The sequence below is a fragment of the Branchiostoma belcheri genome, unplaced genomic scaffold (genome assembly GCF_001625305.1).
Source record: "Branchiostoma belcheri isolate BF01 breed outbred unplaced genomic scaffold, Haploidv18h27 scaffold23, whole genome shotgun sequence".
In the NCBI taxonomy this organism is placed as follows: Eukaryota; Metazoa; Chordata; class Leptocardii; order Amphioxiformes; family Branchiostomatidae; genus Branchiostoma; species Branchiostoma belcheri.
The window spans coordinates 92233-113293 of NW_017803824.1; the positions used below are offsets into that span (position 1 = coordinate 92233).

At 40.1% G+C, this 21061-nt stretch overlaps 1 protein-coding gene across 1 annotated transcript in view; it reads right to left on the reverse strand.

The window, feature by feature from the left end:
- Positions 1 to 1896: 1896 nt before the first annotated feature.
- Positions 1897 to 21061, reverse strand: part of LOC109470711 (F-box/WD repeat-containing protein 7-like) — a 54994-nt gene continuing 35829 nt past the window's right edge. The window contains exons 3-11 of the mRNA XM_019769767.1: positions 12255 to 12337; positions 8418 to 8565; positions 7419 to 7553; positions 6743 to 7009; positions 5574 to 5687; positions 4858 to 5039; positions 4095 to 4320; positions 3396 to 3606; positions 1897 to 2947 (exon numbers count right to left, since the gene is read on the reverse strand). Of these exons, the coding sequence (XP_019625326.1) occupies positions 2646 to 2947; positions 3396 to 3606; positions 4095 to 4320; positions 4858 to 5039; positions 5574 to 5687; positions 6743 to 7009; positions 7419 to 7553; positions 8418 to 8565; positions 12255 to 12337 (1668 nt within the window). The 3' untranslated portion in view covers positions 1897 to 2645. The remainder of the gene's footprint in view (positions 2948 to 3395; positions 3607 to 4094; positions 4321 to 4857; positions 5040 to 5573; positions 5688 to 6742; positions 7010 to 7418; positions 7554 to 8417; positions 8566 to 12254; positions 12338 to 21061) is intronic.

Below are 21061 nucleotides of genomic sequence, written 5' to 3' on the forward strand. Positions count from 1 at the left end.
CATACCCAGTCACAGGGACTAAATATGTGTCTCTGTCTCTATGTAAGTATGTTAGGTTTTCTAGTACTTATTTACAATACAAAGTCCAATATTTTGTTCAAAATCGGTAAAAAGATATGATGTGACTGTGGAACTTGAGAAGAATTGTTCTAAGCGCTGGTATAATTTTCCACATTTGAACATTTATAACTTTCCAGTATAGTATACCTCGACAAAAAGAGTTTCTTTCTACCCCAAAAAAGTTTAACCAAAACAATCCAGGTTGGGGTTATCAAGTTGAATCATACAAATGAGAACCTTAGAACCAACAGTCATAAAAAACATCCCTGAATTAAACCCAACGTCTAACATTTAAATGTTTACATTAGCTGTAAACTATCCAGAGACACCTAAAGTTGTCTGAATAAGTAATAAATACAGTAGAAGATGAAAATAATACTTTTCTGGTAAAGAAAACTGCACAGAAAGACCTCAATGCTTTTGGTGGGTATTAACCGTTACCACTTCAACAAAGAAAAAGTTAACTAGTATTCAAGTGATAGAAGTGGATTGTAAACTTAAGACACAACCTGGTGCAACGGTGTATCGTTTTAGCAAAAAATAGCCAGAGACATATCTCTTTACCTTAAATACACCAGACATCAAAGTATCACTCTTTTTAACTTAAAATAACCTGAATGGTAGGCAGTGAAAAAGTACTCTGGTGTCTCAACAGCAAAATAACTGTAGCCAAGTTAGTCTCCGACATACTGCAAAATGGACTTGGAGGGAATAGTTTTACTTTATAGCATAATTATACCACATTCCAAAAAACAATTAGTTTAACTCCAAGTTCAACATTCCTCTTGTCCCATACCCATCTTTTATCTTGTAAAAACAAGAACAGAAAAACAACAGAATTTTGTGTGAGATTCTTTACGTAACTGTTGAAAACTAAAACAGATAATTTTATAGTATCTTTGTGGGGTGGGTTATTTTTTGACTATCTGAAACTCAGGAGACCCCAAAGTGAAAGACTCTCAAAAGGCCTTCCCTTGTGACTGTATAATTTCCCAATAATTCTATCTTATCCTCCTGGAATGGTCTGTGCCAAAGCATAGGTAGACACATAGCCTGAAATGAAGCTAGAAGCTAGCCCTGGATTCGCACTCTCAGATTCACAATTGAAGCCCTGGATTCGCACTCTCAGATTCGCAATCTTAGATGGCACCAGCCTTCTTAGAAGTGCAAATTTGAGAACAAATTACCAAATTGTGGAGTGAACGTTTTTTAAGTAAATCCCTCCATTTGGAATCAGTACCTTGAAGCTAGGTTTGGGCAAACTAAGAAGCGATTTGGTTGAGTTTCAAAACAGTTGATCGGATAGCCCAACACACAAGCACCTAGCCTCTACCAGGCTTCAGGAGGCGGTTGGAAAGAGTAGAAATTGGCCAAAAGAGAGAGATAACATGCCAGGGAAGTTGGTCCACCCGGGTGCGGCAAACTGTGCTCTCTAGCAGACCAACTCCACTGGCACGCACGCTATCTCGCCAATTTCTACTCTTTTCAGCCGCCTCCTGAAGCCTGGTAGAGGCTAAAGAGCACCGACACATGTGACAGCTTGTGAGGATGAGAGAAAGAGATGCACAGCGAGAAAACGTGAGGTAGAAATACACAACAGTGGGAGAGAGAGAGAGCTCTGTGCTCGCTGACATTATATAGTAGAGGGGATTCATTCCTCAAGCTAACCGACATCTTGCACACGCAGTCCTCCCTCAGTAAGACACCTGAAGCCGCGTAGTTCCCGTTTAGAACTTTTATTCAGCCTGTCACACTATGCACTAGAAAGGTATATAAGTGAGAACTTCGTGCACTTGTGTCATTAGCCTCTGTACACTTGAAGAAGCCACACAGGCAAAACCGGTCGTTTGACAGGCTGAATAAAAGTTCTAAACGGTAACTATGCAGCTCTAACTGTCTTGCTGAGGGACGACTGCGTGTGCAAGATGTCCGTAGCTTGAGGAATGAATCCCCCCCTACTATATACAGTGTGACATTGTTACTGCACCGCTTATTTACACCGGCCCACCACAGGGAAAACAGAGCAAGATCCTGGACAGACACCAGAATATTGCTTGGCACAATTGCGGGGGTAAACATACCACAAAAAAAAACAACTGCAGTACTGCGTAACGTAGGCATTATTGCATCTTCTGTATGTTATACATAACAATTGGTCTTCAACTCTACAAAATAACGTAACTAAAGTAACAGGCAGTAACAAAAATGATGCACAACGGACATCTAACATTAGCCTCTACTAGGCTTTGGGAGGCAACTGGTAATATAGTACAAATCGGCCAAATACAGAGATGACATGCCAGATCAAATGATTTGTACTCTCCCAGCAGACCAACTCCACTGGCATGTTTTCTGTCTATTTGGCCAATTTCTACTCTTTCCAGCCGCCTCTCGAAGCCTCGTAGAGGCTAACCGAACATGGCAGTGAATAACAATCATATGACATTCTCAATTGTCAGTACATTTGTATGTTAAACTCGTCTATACAAATGTTATTTTCCTAGCGTCGAAATGGCCCGTCTTGTCCTGATTTCCCTGCATGTAGCGCACGCAACTCTTGACAACACACGCGAAGAAGGCCTTCGTCACATGACCCGCTCCTTCTCTTTCCTTTCTCTGTCCTGTTCCTGTACGTCGAAGTCCAACACCAACAGTTTCGTTTCCTCCGTCCCGTTCCTGCTCCCCACCGCGCAAACCAGTTTCGTGTTCGAGCAGCGGACCCTCCAAACCACGCCACCGCTGCCTCCGCTGTCTAACGTGACCAGGTTCCGCACAAACTCTCCCGTCTTCAGGTCCCAGATTTTGACGGTGCCATCGTCCGAGCTCGTGATGACAAACTTCTTGTTGAACTGCAGGCACGTCACCGCGCTCTGGTGCTTGTTGGGCCCTGGAAAAGGAGATACATTTTTTTGTGGTCAGCGAATTGTAGTTTTAGCAGTTATTTAAGATCAAAAAATACCACAGACTTGGTACAAGAGTTAGTGCTGAGATTTTTTTGTGGTCAATGAATTTTGGTTTCAAAAGCAATTGAAGCTGAAACAATGTTACAGACTTGTTACACAAAGTGGTGTGAAACTTCGAGAACTGTGTAATCCAATCATAACTGTGATAAATGACGTAACAACTCTTTTCTCCACTACACTATTCGTCTCTGTACAACAAACAAATGCAGAGTCCTAGACCTAGCATTTTTGTGTTCCTGTCCAGTTTTGTATTCGTACTTGTACATGTATATGCATACTGCAATTCACTTTATGTTCACGGTAGCAAAATTTCATGGTCTGAGAAAAATGGACATGTTGATTCAAGATTCAAATGAAGATTGAAGATCCCACCTTGTAATGTCTGTAGACACTGTCCCGTGGTGATGTCCCAGATCTTGACGGTGGAGTCGGCGTTACCCGACACCAGGATGTTGTCTCGTAGCTCCATCCCGCTGGTGAGAGACTGGTGACCGATCAGCGTGTGCAGGCAGTTCCCCGAGTCCACGTCCCAAACGCGTATAGACGTGTCCAGTGAACCACTCACTATATGTGTGCCGTCAAACTGGAAAACAAACATGGGAAGAACATTTCTTGAGTAATGTAATTATGTTAACCTTTGCAGAAGGAAAAACATACTGTTTTTGATTTGTTTCTGTTTCTCTTTCTTCTTCTTCTTCTGAAAACACAAAAGGTCAATGACCTGGACCAAGCAGCTGTAACTGGTGCTGTAGCAGACACCCTGTGGTGTTGGATTACATTATGTAGCAAGTTGCAGGACAGAGCTGGAGGGGCTGTTTACCATTTACTAGTATACATTTGTATGAATGACTGTTTTAATTAAGAATAAACAGAGCAGTAGTTTGTTAGGCTAGACCATGTGAAGGATCTGATTTGCAAATGTTACCTTCCTTGAAATATTATGAAATTGCCTGTAGTCGTACCTGTAAAGAGTACATGTAGATTGACTTATCTGATTATTCACTACGGACTCCAAGAAGCGTAGTGTGCAATTCACATTAATGGAGATCCTAAACAAACAAACAAACAAACCTGTAAAGAGTAGACCCTATTGGTGTGTCCCTGTAGCGTGTGGAGGCACTCCTCGGTCTCCGGGTTCCACACCTTCACCATGTAGTCGTACGCGCCGCTGACCACGCGCCTCCCGTCGTACTGCACGCACCGCACGGCCGCCACGTGCCCCATCAACACGTGCTGACACGCGCCAGACTCCACGTCCCATATCCGTAACGTCGCGTCTCTCGAACCGCTAACAACCCTGAAGACGTGGAAACAAAACAGTTAACAATTATATGAGACCTAGGGGAAAACAGTTTTGAGAGATCTAGAGGAGATGGGGCTCATTTGGGAGGGAGAGAGGAGGCAAGCGCTGGACAGAAGAGAGTGGAAAGCAGTGGTGGCCTGCATTGTAGATAGATGTGAGTGGCAGCAATGACATGATTAACGTCCCTGGTAGGAGTACACCTTCTCAGCACTTTTCTCGACATGATTATTTAAAACAAGCGAAATCTTTGATGACAGTGTTCAAGCCAGCATCTGTCTTTCACTGTTTCAGCCACTTGCCAAAGATTTTGCTCGTCAGCTTTGATGGACAAAAATCGGCATGTAAAGGTATGCAAAAAAGGCACGAGGTTGACCAAGGAAAAGACGGATCAACAACATAACAATAAGGGAGGACTTCCACCACCTCAATGTACACAGCATGAATCCACAGGACAGAGGCAAATGGCGGGCTGCTGACAAGCATGTCTAACCTACAGATGATACATCGGATACTGAGTGAGTGAGTACTTACTGGTTTTTATGCAGGTGCATGCACCTGACAGTTGAGGTATGTCCGTACAGCGTGTGGATGCACTGTCCCGTGTCTGCGTTCCACACCTTCAGCGTTCGGTCTGTGGACCCGCTGATCACGATATTGTACTTCATCTGAGAACACCACACGCCGCCCGTGTGCCCTACCAACGTTTTTAAACACTGGGGGGAGAAGAAATCATACATCTTTAGTACAGTAGTAGTAGTAGGAGTAGTAGTAGTAGTAGTTGTAGTAGTAGTAGACCATCTGAGAACACCACACACCTCCCGTGTGCCCTACCAATGTTTTTAAACACTGGGGGAAAAACAAATCAGAGATTTTATTTATTTCATTCACAATTATTTTGGGAAGATCGTGCAAAAAGTATGCATTGGAGGCCCTCTCTTCTCCACACATATAGATGAAAGTAACAACAAAAAACAAAAACAAGGTACCAACAACAATGAAGACATGTTTTTTGACTTCTGGGAAGTTTTTTGGTTTTTCAATGAATGTATTGGAACTGCAGAGGGATGTGATGTCAATGCATATCACACCATTGAATTACTACAAATACATGTACTTGCCATATATATACTCCCCTTAAGTCTTTTGCCCTATAAAATTTGAGTGATGACTTTGTATATGCCTCATGCACAGACAGTCCACTATGTTACAAGTGTCTTAGCTTTTAAAAACACCATAAAATGCCATACCTTGCCATTTAGAACAGACCAGACTTTTAGCGTGTTGTCGTCAGACCCACTGACCACTCGATGACCCTCGAACTGAAGACATGTGATCACGTGGTCATCATGGCCCTTTAGCACCTGGAAATAGCAAAAGAAATAACAGAATGTTACCAAATCTAATCAGCATTGACATAGAAGCAGTAATAAATGATAAACAGAGGCTTAAACATAGAGAGGGTGTACATCTTGCATTCAGTATGTTGTGAGTTTGATCCCCGGCCAAGTCATACCAAAAAGTGGTACATACTGCTTTCTCTGCTTAGAACTCAGAAATTGCAAAAGAGTATGGGAGTTCAACACACACCACTACCAGTGGACTAGCTGCCTCAGGCCTCGAAATTAACTTTTTTTACTATTGTCCCAGAATTGTCCCAAACATACATTTCAATTGTCCCGAACTGAGGATGGACTGTCTCATCCTGCTTTTCAGGAAATAAGTTTATGACAACAATAAGAAAACAACGACAACTGAATTTGTCCACTTTATTTGTTAGTGTCATATGAGCGGCACCATCTTCGAGGCCCCCATCTCCAACTTTTGGAATCCCTGATTGGTCAAATTTAAATGTTTGTCATAGTATTATGGGCTGCCAGCGGCCCCCAGCAAGATGGCTGGATCACGTTCCTAAATGACGTGGACAGTCTCAGAATTTTCCAATTGTCCCAAAATTGTCCCGAAACATAATTTGAATTGTCCCGAGCTGAAAATTTAGTGTCATTTGACACTGGGACAATGTTAATTTCGAGCCCTGTGCCTGCTGTAGTGGCCTGTGTGTATAGGAGTTGAGAGTATGAGAGTTGAACACACACCACTACCATTGGACTAGCCCCCTGCTGTAGTGATTGCACAACTGTGTGGATTGCACAAGGGCTACAGAATATGTATGAAGAAACCCCACCTTTGGTGTTCTGACCTCCCCCGCCCTCCAGTTGGTCGATCTGCTGTTGCCTGAGGTAGGCACCCTTCCATGGGTTCCGTAGTAACAAACAAACAAACAAACAAGCAGACCCACCTTTGGCGTTCTGACCTCGCCCGCCCTCCAGTTGAAGTCTATCTGCTGTTGCCTGAGGTAGGCTCCCTTCCATGGGTTCCGTAGTAACAAACAAACAAACAAACAAACAAGCAGACCCACCTTTGGCGTTCTGACCTCGCCTGCCCTCCAGTTGAAGTCTATCTGCTGTTGCCTGAGGTAGGCGCCCTTCCACGGATTTCTGACAACGGTAGATGGCGATCGTCTTCGTGGAGTCTTTCCTCCGTAGTGGGGCTTGTCGATGCCGGCCTCGCGACACTTCTCCCTCCACAGTAAGGTGTCCTCAGCCAGCGTCTGCCAGTACTTACACGTCTGGGCAGCCTGCAGGAGGTCTTTGGGGTCCAGGAAGGATAGGACGTACAGGGCCAGCTGGAAGGAACAGCAAGTGTTGTTAACACCAAACAAGTAATCAGAACTTTCAGACATCTGGGAAGTGTTTTAGACTTTTGTGAATGTATTGGCTCTGTTTTACCTCCATGTCACCTCTCCATTTCAGAAAAACATTATTTTGAAGACATTCCTGTAGTGTGCATCACAGGGCTGGAAATATGCAGGTTAGTGCAGGTAAAACTGGAGCTGTGCAGATATTTCTGATGTTTACCTGCACCTAACCTGCACTGGTCTTTGCATGCATAGTGTCTGTGGATTTTTATTTGCTGCTTTGACTGTTACCACATATGAAGTATAAAAAAATAGTAGCAATGGTTTCTGAACAGTTTTTAGTATGATCCAGGATTTTAAGACCATCACTAGGTCTGGAAGTAGGCTGTAAACTTACCTCCTTTGGCAGCAGAGAGATGAAGTCCCTCTGGAACTGTGGTTCGATGACAGCCATGACATGTTTGATCTGGGTGGGCTCACATCTGTCGATCAGCTCATCCAGGGCCAGCAGTCGCTCTGGGCCACTCCAGCTCTGTAATACACAGTAGGACATTGTCAGTTATGGTAGGTATAACATGAGCACCCCTAGCAGAACACAAGGGAACTGCAGCGGCCATGACATGTTTGATCTGGGTTGGCTCACATCTGTCTATCAGCTCATCCAGGGCCAGGAGCCGCTCAGGGCCACTCCAGCTCTGTAAAACACAATATGGCATCATTAGTTATGGTAGGGATAACATGAGCACCCCTAGCAGGACACAAGGGAACTGCAGCAGCCATGACATGTTTGATCTGTGTGGGCTCACATCTGTCTATCAGCTCATCCAGGGCCAGCAGTCGCTCAGGGCCACTCCAGCTCTGTAATACACAGAGGGTTTATCAATCAAGAGCGCTCCTAGCAGGACACAAGGGAACTGCAGCCTGGAATTTAGTGGAAATGTATAAGCTAGGAGAGAGTGAGTGAGTAGACAACTGTAGGATTCCCTAACACCAACCACTGCTATAAAAAGGGGGTATGGTATATGGTAGGGATATCAAGAGTGCTCCTAGCAAGACACAAGGGAACTGCAGCCGTAGTTTGTACATACTGTTGGGAAAGGACCTTTACATCTATTCTTTTATAGCTTCACTTAGGGACCTTCTCTCAGATGGGACATAAAGCCAGAAGTCCCACGTTCAAAGAGAGCCACACCTTGAGCATGTTTTAAATTTGCACTTATCAAAAAGAGTAGGTGTCCTTCCCAAGTGAGTGGTTCAAACCTTACCGTCTGGTCTCAGGGTTAACATCTTTCAAAGGTTTGAACCACTCACACAGGGATATATAGACAGTTAACTGTTATGTCAATCCTTCCACAATATGTGGTACATCTTGATAAACAAACAAACATGTCCTGACCTGGAATGTCTGTAGCCAGTCCTGGAGGTTGGGAGGTGGCTCCACACCCGTGATTCGCCGGCGCGGCACCTGTGTGCTACTCGGCGCCCTGACGTCACCAAACGTGTGCGCTGAGCCATGGATGTTCAGCAGGCTGGGGTAGCTGCAACTGGACACAGCATACTTAGTGTTACTATACGTGCATTTACACATGTAATTTCATGGTGGCAAAGACTGGAGTTGTACAGTTGAAAATTTGGGTAATTCCTGAGCCATGGATGTTCAGCAAACTGGGATAGCTGCAACATAAAATGTGTTACTGGTGTAACAGTGGGGGGTTCATAGGCGCTACCAACTGACCCGGCCGACGGGTCTAGACCTTTTAGCCGAATCGTTAGAGTGTCGGCATGTGGACTGGTGCCTAAGTTTGGTCGTGGGTTTGAACCCCAGCCTGGGACCAGGGGTGTCTTTCTGTTTCTACTCTCCTAATTCTTACTCTGGATTTACTGCATTTACATGTAATTTCATGGTGACAAAGACTGGAGTTATACAGTTGAAAATTTGGTCCAATTTCTTGTCTTGGAAATTTCAAGAAAGACGGACACATTTACTGTGGCATTAATTTGCAGTGAAGAGGTCACCTCGAAAATACAACCACCATGTTTCTCCATTTACTTAACCTATTTATACAGTAACAGGTCTATGGCCCTTCAAGTATATGTACATCAGGAAATATAATAAATTTGACACATATTGAACAGGAAATAATTAGTTTGGGTTGACTTCCTGGATCATATTTGCTAAACACTTGCATGATATTTGCTCAAGCTCCACCAGATTTTACAAATTCTTATATTGTGGCAGTGGCACTGTTAGCACAGTTAATGTATAAAATTCTTTATTTTATTTATTTATTGAAAATGCAACAAGACATTACACTGACTCTCAAGGCAGCAAAGCTGATGTTAGAGAGTCAACACATAGGGACAAAACATATAGGGCACATAATATCAACAGTGTGAAATTACAAAAAAAAATGATGATAAGAACCTATATCATTCCAATTAGCCGAGTAAATATATGTACACATCTAAAATAACACATTTGGAGGTCAGAGGTCGATAAAATAAGTCACAGTCAGACTACCTTATATGAGAAAAAAAAAGGATACTAAATAACAAGGTTAGAAAGGAACAGCTGGAAGTGCCTAGAAACGGTTTGTTGAAGTGATGTAAGTGTAAAATTCTTCAATGAATGGCAACAGTAACACTAACAGTACCATAAGTGTTAAATGTCTGCCATATGTTCACAAATATTTTTCATATCATATTATTATTAGGGCAGAGACTGCAATCTGGTAGAATTCACGATTCAACTGGTAGAGATCACTATCAGATTCTCTGTCTACAGATTGCGATCTCTAACAGTAGAATCACCGATTCTGCCATATCATCACGATCTATATATATATAAAGTACTATAACCTGCCAAATACATCAATAGCTAGACTGTTGATAGACTGAGCAAATACATGTACAATGACATCAATGTTAGTTTGTTGTGTTAGCTTATCAAACAATAGCCACAGTCACTCTTGTATTTGAACCTTGTCACATTAACAATGGCATCAGGGATTGCCAGTCACAATAGTCTGAATATCAACAGTGACGTCTTTAGTACCCAAGGCACTTATATAAGTTAAAATAATCTGTAATATAATCTTGTTCTTATCTTTCCCAGACTGTGACAGGTCTAAAACTCATGACTTTAAAATCTCCGATCCCTTTGAAGCGTGCGTGGGTGGTGTTATCGCTAGCTGCATACATGCGATTTCATTCATATGAAGGACGGACAAGAGAAGAGACCTGCTCTTTCACACTTCAAAACACCCAGCTTTAGATGTATTAGTACTCCCACTGCCTCTTAACAACATAAAAGCTGTGAGTGGGCAGGACATGTTTGAAGCAGACGGGTTACAAATGTCATATGGATCTCTAGAATGTGCGTCAATATTTCTTTTACAATCCTTTATCAGTTTTACAAAAGATAGGAGTAATTCTTAGAATTATATTTTTTTAATTTCTGCAGCTTATGATTTTATAAAAGTCAAGGACCTCAAAAGACGTGTCACAAGTTGTCATAAAAGCATCAACTATGAATGAGTATCAAGTGAGTACAATTCAGTGTCAATGCACTTTTAAAATAATTTAGGTAAGTTGAAACAGCTAAAAAATGAGTCCCCATATAAGGTTAAAGGGAGCATGTCAGCAGAATGCACTGCGCCTGCGCAAAACCCTGATTTTTCATTTTTGCTGTATGTTTGGTCTGATCGAACGTTGCATCAGAATTTTGCCTGTTGCAGTTTTGGACACTAAAGATGGGATGTTAACCTTATATACGCGAATACGACCTTATATGAGACGTTCTGCCAGTGCTATGCATAACACATTACAGGTTTCGCGCAGGTGCAGTACGTTCTGCCGGCGTGCATCCAGTGCAGTTTTTAGGGCTTGGAGACCCGATTTTTCAAAGTCACTATTCTAAGTTAAAACCACACTACCCCAATGTATATTGACCCTCTTGGAGCAAAAATACCCCAAATCCTGACGGAAAAGGGATGATTTTTAGGGTACCACCCAGAAAATAAAGGACCCATCTTGCTTGTTTCTGCAGTTTTAAATGTCCAAAGTATGAAATACTGATTGAACTGTGATAATGTGGGGCAGTATGACTGTCAATATGATAAAGATTGCCATATTCACATCAGAATATTTCCAGTTTTGCTGCTCTGAAATCGCGTTGGATGCCTTTAAAGGGGAACATTGTTAGACAGAACCACCTGACATTCCGACATGCTGCACCTGTTTGCATAGCGCATGACTAATTTAGACTTTGGTCTGTAATGTTACGCTATATATAAATATATGCCAGCTGGGTTCCTGTTTTACAGACTGAAATCCAATATTTGCATGCTAATTAATCATAGCGAAATGCTAAAAATGGCATAGTACTGTCTCCAATTAGAAACTGTTTAAACTTTATGACGGGCTAAAATTTCATTTTAACAAGCAACAATTTAAGGTACAGGTATAATGTAGGGCATATACACGTAATTATACATCTTTGTAATCACATTTGAAGTATTAAGTGTAGTGCTGTTTATAGAGATAAAATTACATGTACTGTCTCCAATTAGAAACTGTTTAAACTTTATGACAGACTAAAATCTAATTTTAATGAGCAACAATTTGAGTATAGAGTATGGTGTATTACATGTACATATCTTTGTAATTCCATTTTAAGAGGTTCAGAGTAGTGCTGTTTATCATGATAAAAATATATGTACATGTATGTCGTTTGCTGCTGTGAAATATAAACAAGTGGGAGGATATATACAATGCTTATCCCTATAGGTGTATATATACTTACATTTTCAACTGGGAATCGAAACACACGTGGAATGTATGATACGTAATTCCATAGGCTATACTGGTATCTCTAGTAGATGTGAATGTTATGAATGTGTTATGTGACGTTTGATTTTATGACTACAGCTTGCATTCTTGATATACAAACATGGTAGGACAAAAAGCAGTTACTCAAGCAACTGGATATGATTTTGGAAATGGTCAGACGTTTCAGGTAGCATCCACTACCTTTCGTCAGTGACACTAGAGACATTATGTTTACAGTTTATATATACTTTCTAGAGACATGGCGTATACAGTTTTATACGATTTTTTTTTTATGACAAATATGACACTAAAAGCCAGTGTTAAGGAAATAGTGATTATGTTATAAAAGAAAGGAAAACGAAAACACACAAAGTATTTTAAGTCTTCTTTTCAGTAATCTCACCTGGGTATTTCTGCCACTCGACACGGCTTCTTTCCAGGGGAGAGCCCTCGCAAGTCAGGACCGGATTCAGATTTCCGCTTCATCTGAAAATACAGGAAAAAGGGGATTTAATAACCTTACCACTGACAGTAATTATTTTCTTTTTTTTTTCTGTCTCTTTACATTGTTATACTCGATCGAGTGTTGAAAAGTAAGACATCCTCTGTGCGTCGATGAAGGTTAGACATCCAGGAAAAAAGATGCACCAAAACAGTTACTCAAGCAACTGGATATATGATTTTTGACCGTTTCCAAGATCATATCCAGTTGCTTGAGTAACTGTTTTCGGCATTAGACATCAGTGTTTATGCTGATGTGACACTGAAGTACAAGGTAACGTCGGTGAAGGTTAGACATCCAGGTAATAGGGTAGGCCAAAAAATAGTTACTCAAGCAACTAGATATGATTTTGGAAATTCCAAAATCATAAAATTCTATTATCCAGATGCTTGAGTAACTGTTTTTTGCAGTACGAGATTGTCCTTACATTCACCCTGTTGTCCATGGGACAAGAGCAGCTATTGTACCTATGTGTTATACCTGGACTTCAGCCCCAAACACAAACACCTACACGTACACCGTACCGGCCTCAACAGCTAGCAGCTGTTTGCTCCTGCTTCACAGGCACGCGGTGCAGCGGCAGCCCTGGCTACATTACACCGATGGACTTGTGACACCTAACCCTTGAACATCTAACTCTAGACATTGTTTAAAGCTATCTAATGACAATGCCCCTACTGTGCTTGGTGACAGATAGTTCCACTCTGCGATAGTTCTAGGAAAGAATGGATTCTTGAATACTTCAATCCTTGGTTGATAACTCTGGTATATGGGACAAGAGCAGCTATTGTACCTAAGTGTTACACCTGGACTTCAGCCCCAAACACAAACACCTACAGGACACACCGCGCCTCAACAGCTAGCAGCTGCTTCCCCCTACCATGTGACAAAGTTCACCTGGCTTAAACTGTTACTTACAGCTGTAGCTTGATACATTGTAACACATCAATGCAATTTCAGGGTGGCAAAACGAAATAACACTCTGGATGAGGAAATCTATGTAATATTGACAGTAACTGCAACTTTTCAGCTGTTTCCTGCTGCCATGTGACAAAGTTCACCTGGCTTAAACTGTTACAGCTGTGAATCGGCAACACACGGTTTGCAACATCACATGGCCTTACTAACTGGTTGCTTTTCCTATCTTCAATTTGCAACCTCTGCAAAAATATGTAGCTTCATGTTCATAACTCAAGACCTTGTGGTAAGGTATTTTGTAATTCAAAATAATAAGTTCACCTGGCTTAAGGTAAACTGTTGCAGCTGAAATTGGTTACACACGGTGTTACAGGCATCCAATATTAATGCAATTTCAGAGTGGCAAAACAAAACAATATTCTGGATGAGGAAATCTGCCTGATATTGGCATTTACTGTCATTTCTTAGCACATTTTCGTCATCATTTAATACTTGTAGCATTTGAATTAGCCCCAAATAAGCTACTTAAGGCACCATCCTTTTTTTGGCACCATCCTATAATAGCTAGAACCAGCCTTTGATACAAAACAAGCAGTAGTTTACAAAATTGGTTGAATAAACAAAAATCAGACAATACCTTTAAGTACACGTATTAATAACACAAAACAATAATATACTTCCTCTTTAACATTCATACACAAAGCTTTGATCTAAATCACTACAAGTCTAAGTCATCAGGAGGTACATGTATCATAGAATTTTATGAGATAAACCAGCATTAAAATATCATCGTAAAGAACAGCCTATAACCAAACCTGTAGCGAGGGATTGACATAGTGCGAAGCCTTAATGTTTTCGCCCAGTGAGGTATCAAATAGCACGGTTGCTGGCACCATAAGGGCCAGTTCTCCCATGCAGCGGCTAAAATACCTCGTGTTGCCAGCCGGTGCCACAACCCCTGACCTATTAATAGCTCCTGTATGGCAACAGTGGCTGGGAAGGCGAAGGCCTGCCAGTTTAAAGGACACACGGGCCAGGGCTGGTTCATTTGTGGGTGTCAGTTGGTATATGGTCACCAATTGTTTACATACATGTGTTAATATAAGCAGCATTTTGAAACATTTTTTTTGCATACCTGTACCTGTACTGGACTGTGATTTTGGACAAGTTGTTACTATTATATCAGATATTTGTTAATATATTTTGTATTTATCTATTTTGTACATTACATGAATACATCGCAGTACATTTGTATGTATTCTCATATTAAAACATAGTTTATGTTTCATACACATTTATACAGTATAAATTCTTGGTGACCTCACACCACATCTTATCGCCCAGGGCATACCAGGTCACAACCCTGTCAATCAACTGAAACCTAATCTCCAGCCATCCTCAATTCTAGCTGCTCAGGACAAGATACATACAAACTTCCCATTAGCAACTGCCGCCCAAAACAATACTTTCATCCCAGAAGCAATCAACACATAAAATCCAAAAACCCAGGGCATACCGAATCACAACCCTGTCAATCAACTGGAACCCAATCCCAACCCACTCCCAATTTTGGCTACTCAGCACATACAAACTTACTATTAATGACTGCCGCCCAAAACAATACTTCCATCCCACAAGTACCCAACACGAATGCATAAACACCCATCTTTTCACATACATGCACCACAATGCTATAAAAAGGTGAGCTGAGGTCCCCCTTTGACATATTACATGGGCGCAGAAGGTTATCACACAGGCAGTCCTACAAATATTACTGACAGACGCTTCTTTCATAAATGCTGCATCGCATAATATCAACAAGGTTCGCGTTTCGCCAGCGGCGTTTCTTGTTACTTGTACCAGAGATGGATTTCTTTTAATGGAATTGAACTCCCCCAGGTGAAATATACATGATGGGGAAAATCTGCGATGCCTCTTGGTTGGAAATGGCGGGCTCCGAATGCCCGATCCTATCGGAGAAAACGCTTTGATGATTTATTTAAGACAGGAAACAAGGTGTACAGACAGTTCTGCCGCTTTATCTGACACAGACCACATGGGGATGGACAAGAATGAGGATTTTCTTTAAATGTCAACCTACATGTATAAGCTGACACTAGTCATTTGTTTTGCAAACAAATACTTTCCTCATAACAAAGCAAGTTATAACTTTAAGATTAATAAAATAAACTGTAATTTCCAACACAAGAAATTTTACCCAAAATTTGGGTTAGTCAAATTTCTTTTGTTGCAAATTACAGTTTATACTTGCTTCATAATGACTTCTACCAACACAGATAAACTTTGAAGATAAAATGCTTTCATAATTCTGATGCTATAATTCAACACTGTGTGTATATGTGACTGAGTGGGAGTAACTATCTTTTTGTTGCAATAAAATCTTCAGCATTATAATATCATAACTGAAAAGATATGACTATACAAAAACAAGTCGGGAATACAAAATACACACTATGATAAGTACATGTGTATGGATAGACTGTAGTACCATAGGCATTGGTTATGATGGCAGGATTCTGAAAATGGTGCCGCCAGTCTTTAAGCTATTTGTCTTGCTCTGTGCGGAAGATGTATTTTAAGCTTTATGAAAAGGGTTTTTGTAGAGCGATAGATTTTGAATTTTGATAATTTGAGAAACGATTCAATATATTATCATTAGCTTCAAGTGCACAATTGAAAAAGATTGATATATATCAGGGATCTCCCCCAGAAATTTATGACAGAATGGAGGAAGGTGCGAAGCACCCTAAATGATGGTAAAATATCGGTAAATTTGACAGAAGAACCCTGGAAAAGGGGTGTAAAAAGCCTAATTTTGAAAATTAACAGGACGGAGCTGAGATAAGGACTGGGTGGAGCAGCTCCACTGCTCCATTGTTTAGGGAGGTCCCTGTATATATAAGAGTGAGTTCAGTAGATTTTATGCGCACTTTGGCTTAAATATTCAAAATTTGCAGAGGCTTTTATAAAGGAGAAAGAGATAAAATGGCAAAATTTTAGGCTATTTACTGAAATTATTTTTTTTTAAATTATGGTATTACAAACGTCAATTGGTTTTTGATACACGACTATTTTTAGTACATAAACCTATTTACCGAAGACATTAAGAAGAGTTATTATCTATTATCAGCAAATACATCTTTATGATGATTAATCACAATACGAAAATATGTTTATCTTGTTCATCTATAAATGATAGTGGTGTCAATGATGGTTAGACATCCAGGTAATGAGATACACAAGAAAAAAGTTACTCAAGCAACTCAAAATTTATCCAGCTGCTTGAGTACCTATGTTCTTGTATATACCGGTGTCCTTACCATGACTCTATGTTCCATGTGCATGCATGGAGAGATATAACCTGTCAGTGAGTTGATGGATTGCCCAGTGCTGTGTTCTGGAAGTGCTGTATGTAAAACCCTGGCTGTTATCTACAGTCTCTGCTGTGGATAGTGAAAGGCCCATACTTCTTAATACGTGTGCCAAGGCTTGAAATTCATTTTTGGGAATAGGTGCACTGGTGCACCCAACCTAAAAAATTGGTTGCTCAAAAAAATTTTGGGGTGCACCATGCAAGATGGTAGAATGTCAGCAAAAACTAATTATATTTCATTTCTACACAAAAGTACTATAAGAATAATTTATTATTTTTTGACACTTTGATATTAAGAATATGCTGTATACATTTAACATCTTTACATATGCTAAACATAAGAAAACATTTGGGTGCACTGTTGCACATACAGAAAACAAATTGGGTGCACAGCTCCAAATTTGGGTGCACTAAGGTGCACATGCACCCAGTATTTCCAGCCCTGTTTCTTAATACAGCATGCTCATATCTGTGCTCGCATGGTTAAGTCTCTGGATTTAGTTTTTATATGAAGAAAGTATTACCCCGGAAAGAATGACATTTCCAAATGGATCAGTTTTCTGAAAGGATTCCTGGTAAGACAAATAAAAGGAATTCAAATATCATTTATTATATAAGTAGTATGCATAGAGACTGATTGTAATTTCTGTGACTGCTAACCCACCCGAAGGCAGGACCGTTTTAGAATTACCGTTCGCTTTACGTGCGTCATTCGTCAAGCATCAATGTCGTTTTTAAAAGCTTTTACAGGGTATCTAAATTATGATGTATGAAAAAAAGGTAAAAAAGGTCATTAATGTGAACTACCAAAGGGATAAAGTAATGTTTATAGATTATATAATTATGGTATTTCTTCAGCCTGGGGTTACCTGGAAGCATTCTAATCAATTTTGAAAACTATACCTTCTTGTTATGTGCATATATTATTAAAGGGTGCTTGTTTAAACTGACCAAATATTTTGCTAGCATCATAATTATCATCAAGAAAACCTTAGGGAAACAATCATTGTAGCTTCCTTAACATTCAAGTCAGTACCAAGGACAGGGACAATATCTATGTGCATATACTTAAGTAAAGGGTGCTTGCTTAAATTGACTAATAATAGTAATATTATCTTCAAGAAAACATTAGATGATATTTCAAGAAAGGAATCGTTCTAGAGTCCTTAACATTCAAGCCAGTACCAAGGACAGGGACAATATAGATGTGCATATACTAAAAGGTGCTTGCTTAAATTGAATAATATTATCTTCAAGAAAATACTAGATGATATTTTTTTTAGAAATCATTGTAGATTCCTTAACATTCAAGTCAGTACCAAGGACAGGGACAATATCAATTGCTTAAATTGACTAATTTTATCTTCAAGAAAACATTAGATGATATTTCAAGAAAGGCATTGTTGCAGATTCCTTAACATTCAAGGCAGCACCAAGGACAGGGACAATATCAATGAATGCACATGTCTATGATTATGATTCATATATAAATCTACACTACTGTTTTCCACTTCACCACAGCATTATTCAACACAATCATACACAGAGACATGTCAGTAACATACCTTCTCGTTATGTGTAAATACTAAAGTGTACTTGTTTAAACTGACCAAAATTTGTACTAAAACCATAATTATCATCAAGAAAGAATTAAAAGTAAAGTAGAGCAGTCATCATCAACTGAGATGAAGCATAATGCAAACATTAGAAATAATAAACATTAAGGTAGAACTTAAGAAATAAATCGTTGCAGCTTTCTTATCTTTAACATTCGAGTCAGCACCAAGGACAGGGACAATATCGGTGAATGCACATGATCTATATTACAAATCTACCAACTGTTTTCCACTTCAACGCAGCATTATTCAACACAATCATATATAGAGACATGTCAGTAACATGAGAGCGTACCTCCAACCTGGTCCCCCAGCGCGAGACAAGAAGTCAGCATTACGTGGATTTGATTAACCCTTAAGCTGCCGGTCCCGGGTATATTCGGGATCACTAAACATCCCCTGTGTGCCATGCCCGGGTATATTCGGGATAGGGTATTCCCCGGGATAACTTAGCACAGCTGCATGTTTCGCGCCCGCCAACCAGGAAGTGACTGGCGGCGGTAAGTGAGGGCAGGTCAGAGGTCAAAGTGGGTTGCGTAATCACCGATTACGTCATCCCACAATGCTTTGCGGCCTATTATTGCCAAGATGGCGGCGGCGTCGTCTGCCGAGGCTTTGTTCTTTTGTTTACGTGTTTTGGGCGGTGAATTTGGACTGTTTAACACCAAAATGACGACGTTTACCCCCGAAGAACTGTTGTAGGAGGTCGCTACTGTTGATTTAGCCTATGGTTAACTATATCAGACGCTGATTCCATTGAGAGTAGTGAAAATGAGATGGATCGTGTTAGCAGACGGGAGGAAATGTGCTCACATGGAACCAGATAGCATTGGTGAATGTGACATCGGCCATGGAACTACTAATGGCCGTGGTCGTGCTAGGGGTAGAGGTCGGGGCCGGAGGTCGGGGGTGTGGAAGAGGCCAAACAACAAGGGAACGTGGCACTGACAGGCGAGGTTGCAGCCGGCCAGCTGATGGGGATTTAAATCCCGGAGCCGCCCATCAAGCTGCAACTGATACAAGATTTGATGGCACAAACTGGCAGAGGGGGGACAGAGACAGCCTGACCAAGTCTCACCATGTTTTCACTGCACAAAGTGAATTTAGTGGCAAGTTTTATTTCTATTTTATAGCAGCTTTTATGTAAAATTTTCCATGGTATAAAGTATAATGTGATTATACTTTTTATTGCTTTTTACCTGTTTATTGCCTTTGTAGTTTATATTGTCAAGTTGAAATATATTCCTAGACATAGTATATACAATAAGCTTTCATATGATATGTAACAAGTATATATACCATCGATTACATAGGTACAGGAAGGAATGTATTATGTTGTATACATTAGTTGGTTCAGCACCAAGGACAATATCCATCATTAACTTACCTGTAATGATACCTGAGTGCTGTATTTTTACTTGTATGTAGTTCTAATAGTGTCAGGACATGTCAGGATCTGTTAAGTCAAGGCCCAAGTCATTCTGTGGTTGCTTATTGTTGATTGTATGGAAACAAGGTGGAAATTGTGCATTTTATTGCCTCTTTACCTGTTTATGACCCTTGTAGTCTATGTTATCAAGTTGATATACATTTCTAGTTGTAGTATCTACTATATGCTTTCATATGATATGTAACAAGTCTATGTACCATCTTTTATAAGGGTACAGAAAGAAGTGAAATATGTTGTAATGGATCAGTGTTTTAGCTGAATAGTCAGTTCAGCACCTATAACAATATCTGATCATAAACTTACCTGTAGTGACACCTGAGTGCTGTATTTTACGTGTATGTGATTCTCATAGTGTCAGGACATGTCAGGAATGTTATAGGTTTCATACTTATACTTTTTATATAGTTTAGGCATTGTAATACAAAAAAAACTATGAAAACAGCTATTTTATTGCATTATTGCCCTTGTAATTCATTACTATTGATGTCAGGCTACATTTGAAATATTTTTGTGTAAAGTACACATTCTTAGCTTTCCAATGATATCTGGCATGATATGGTAAGTTGAGGGGAAAATGACAAAAAGACAGTAATACAAAGGTAGTACCCCCTATTTCAAAAGGGTCTGGAAACCCTGGCACAGAGGGGATGTATTGGTGAGAAACACTGGCAGCTAAAGGGTTAAGAGGCATGTTAGCTCAGGGCTTTCATTTGGTAGTGCCGGCACTACCCCGCATTGAAAAGGGCTCAAATCACCGATGAATGGAAAACCGCCTACGTACATCCAGCCTCTTTAAATCATCAGAGGAATTACAACAACTCCCAACAAATTTGGTATTCTTTCTTGCAAAGGGCTGTATATACGCCAACAAAATTCCAAAATTACATCTAAGTATGTGATAAATTGTTTCCTATAATTTGTATGAAACATCCAACCTGCTTAAATCATTAGAGGAATTACAACAACTCCTAACAAATTTGGTACTCTTGTACATTATATGCCAACTAAATTTTTATACTACATAACACCAATGAGGTATTAATCTATGTGATAAATTGTTTCCCATAATTTGTATAATTATATTCCTATAATTTGTATAATTATATAAAACATCTAAGCACATGAAATCATCAGAGGAACTACAAGAAAACTCCCAACATATTTTGTACTCTTTCTTGCAAAGTGTTGCTATTGCAATTTGTATATGCCAACAAAATTCCTTCATTACATAACACCAAAGAGGTATAATTTATGTGATAAATTGTTTCCTATAATTTGTATAAATCATATAACCTCTTTAAATTACAAGAACTCCCAACAAATTTGGTGC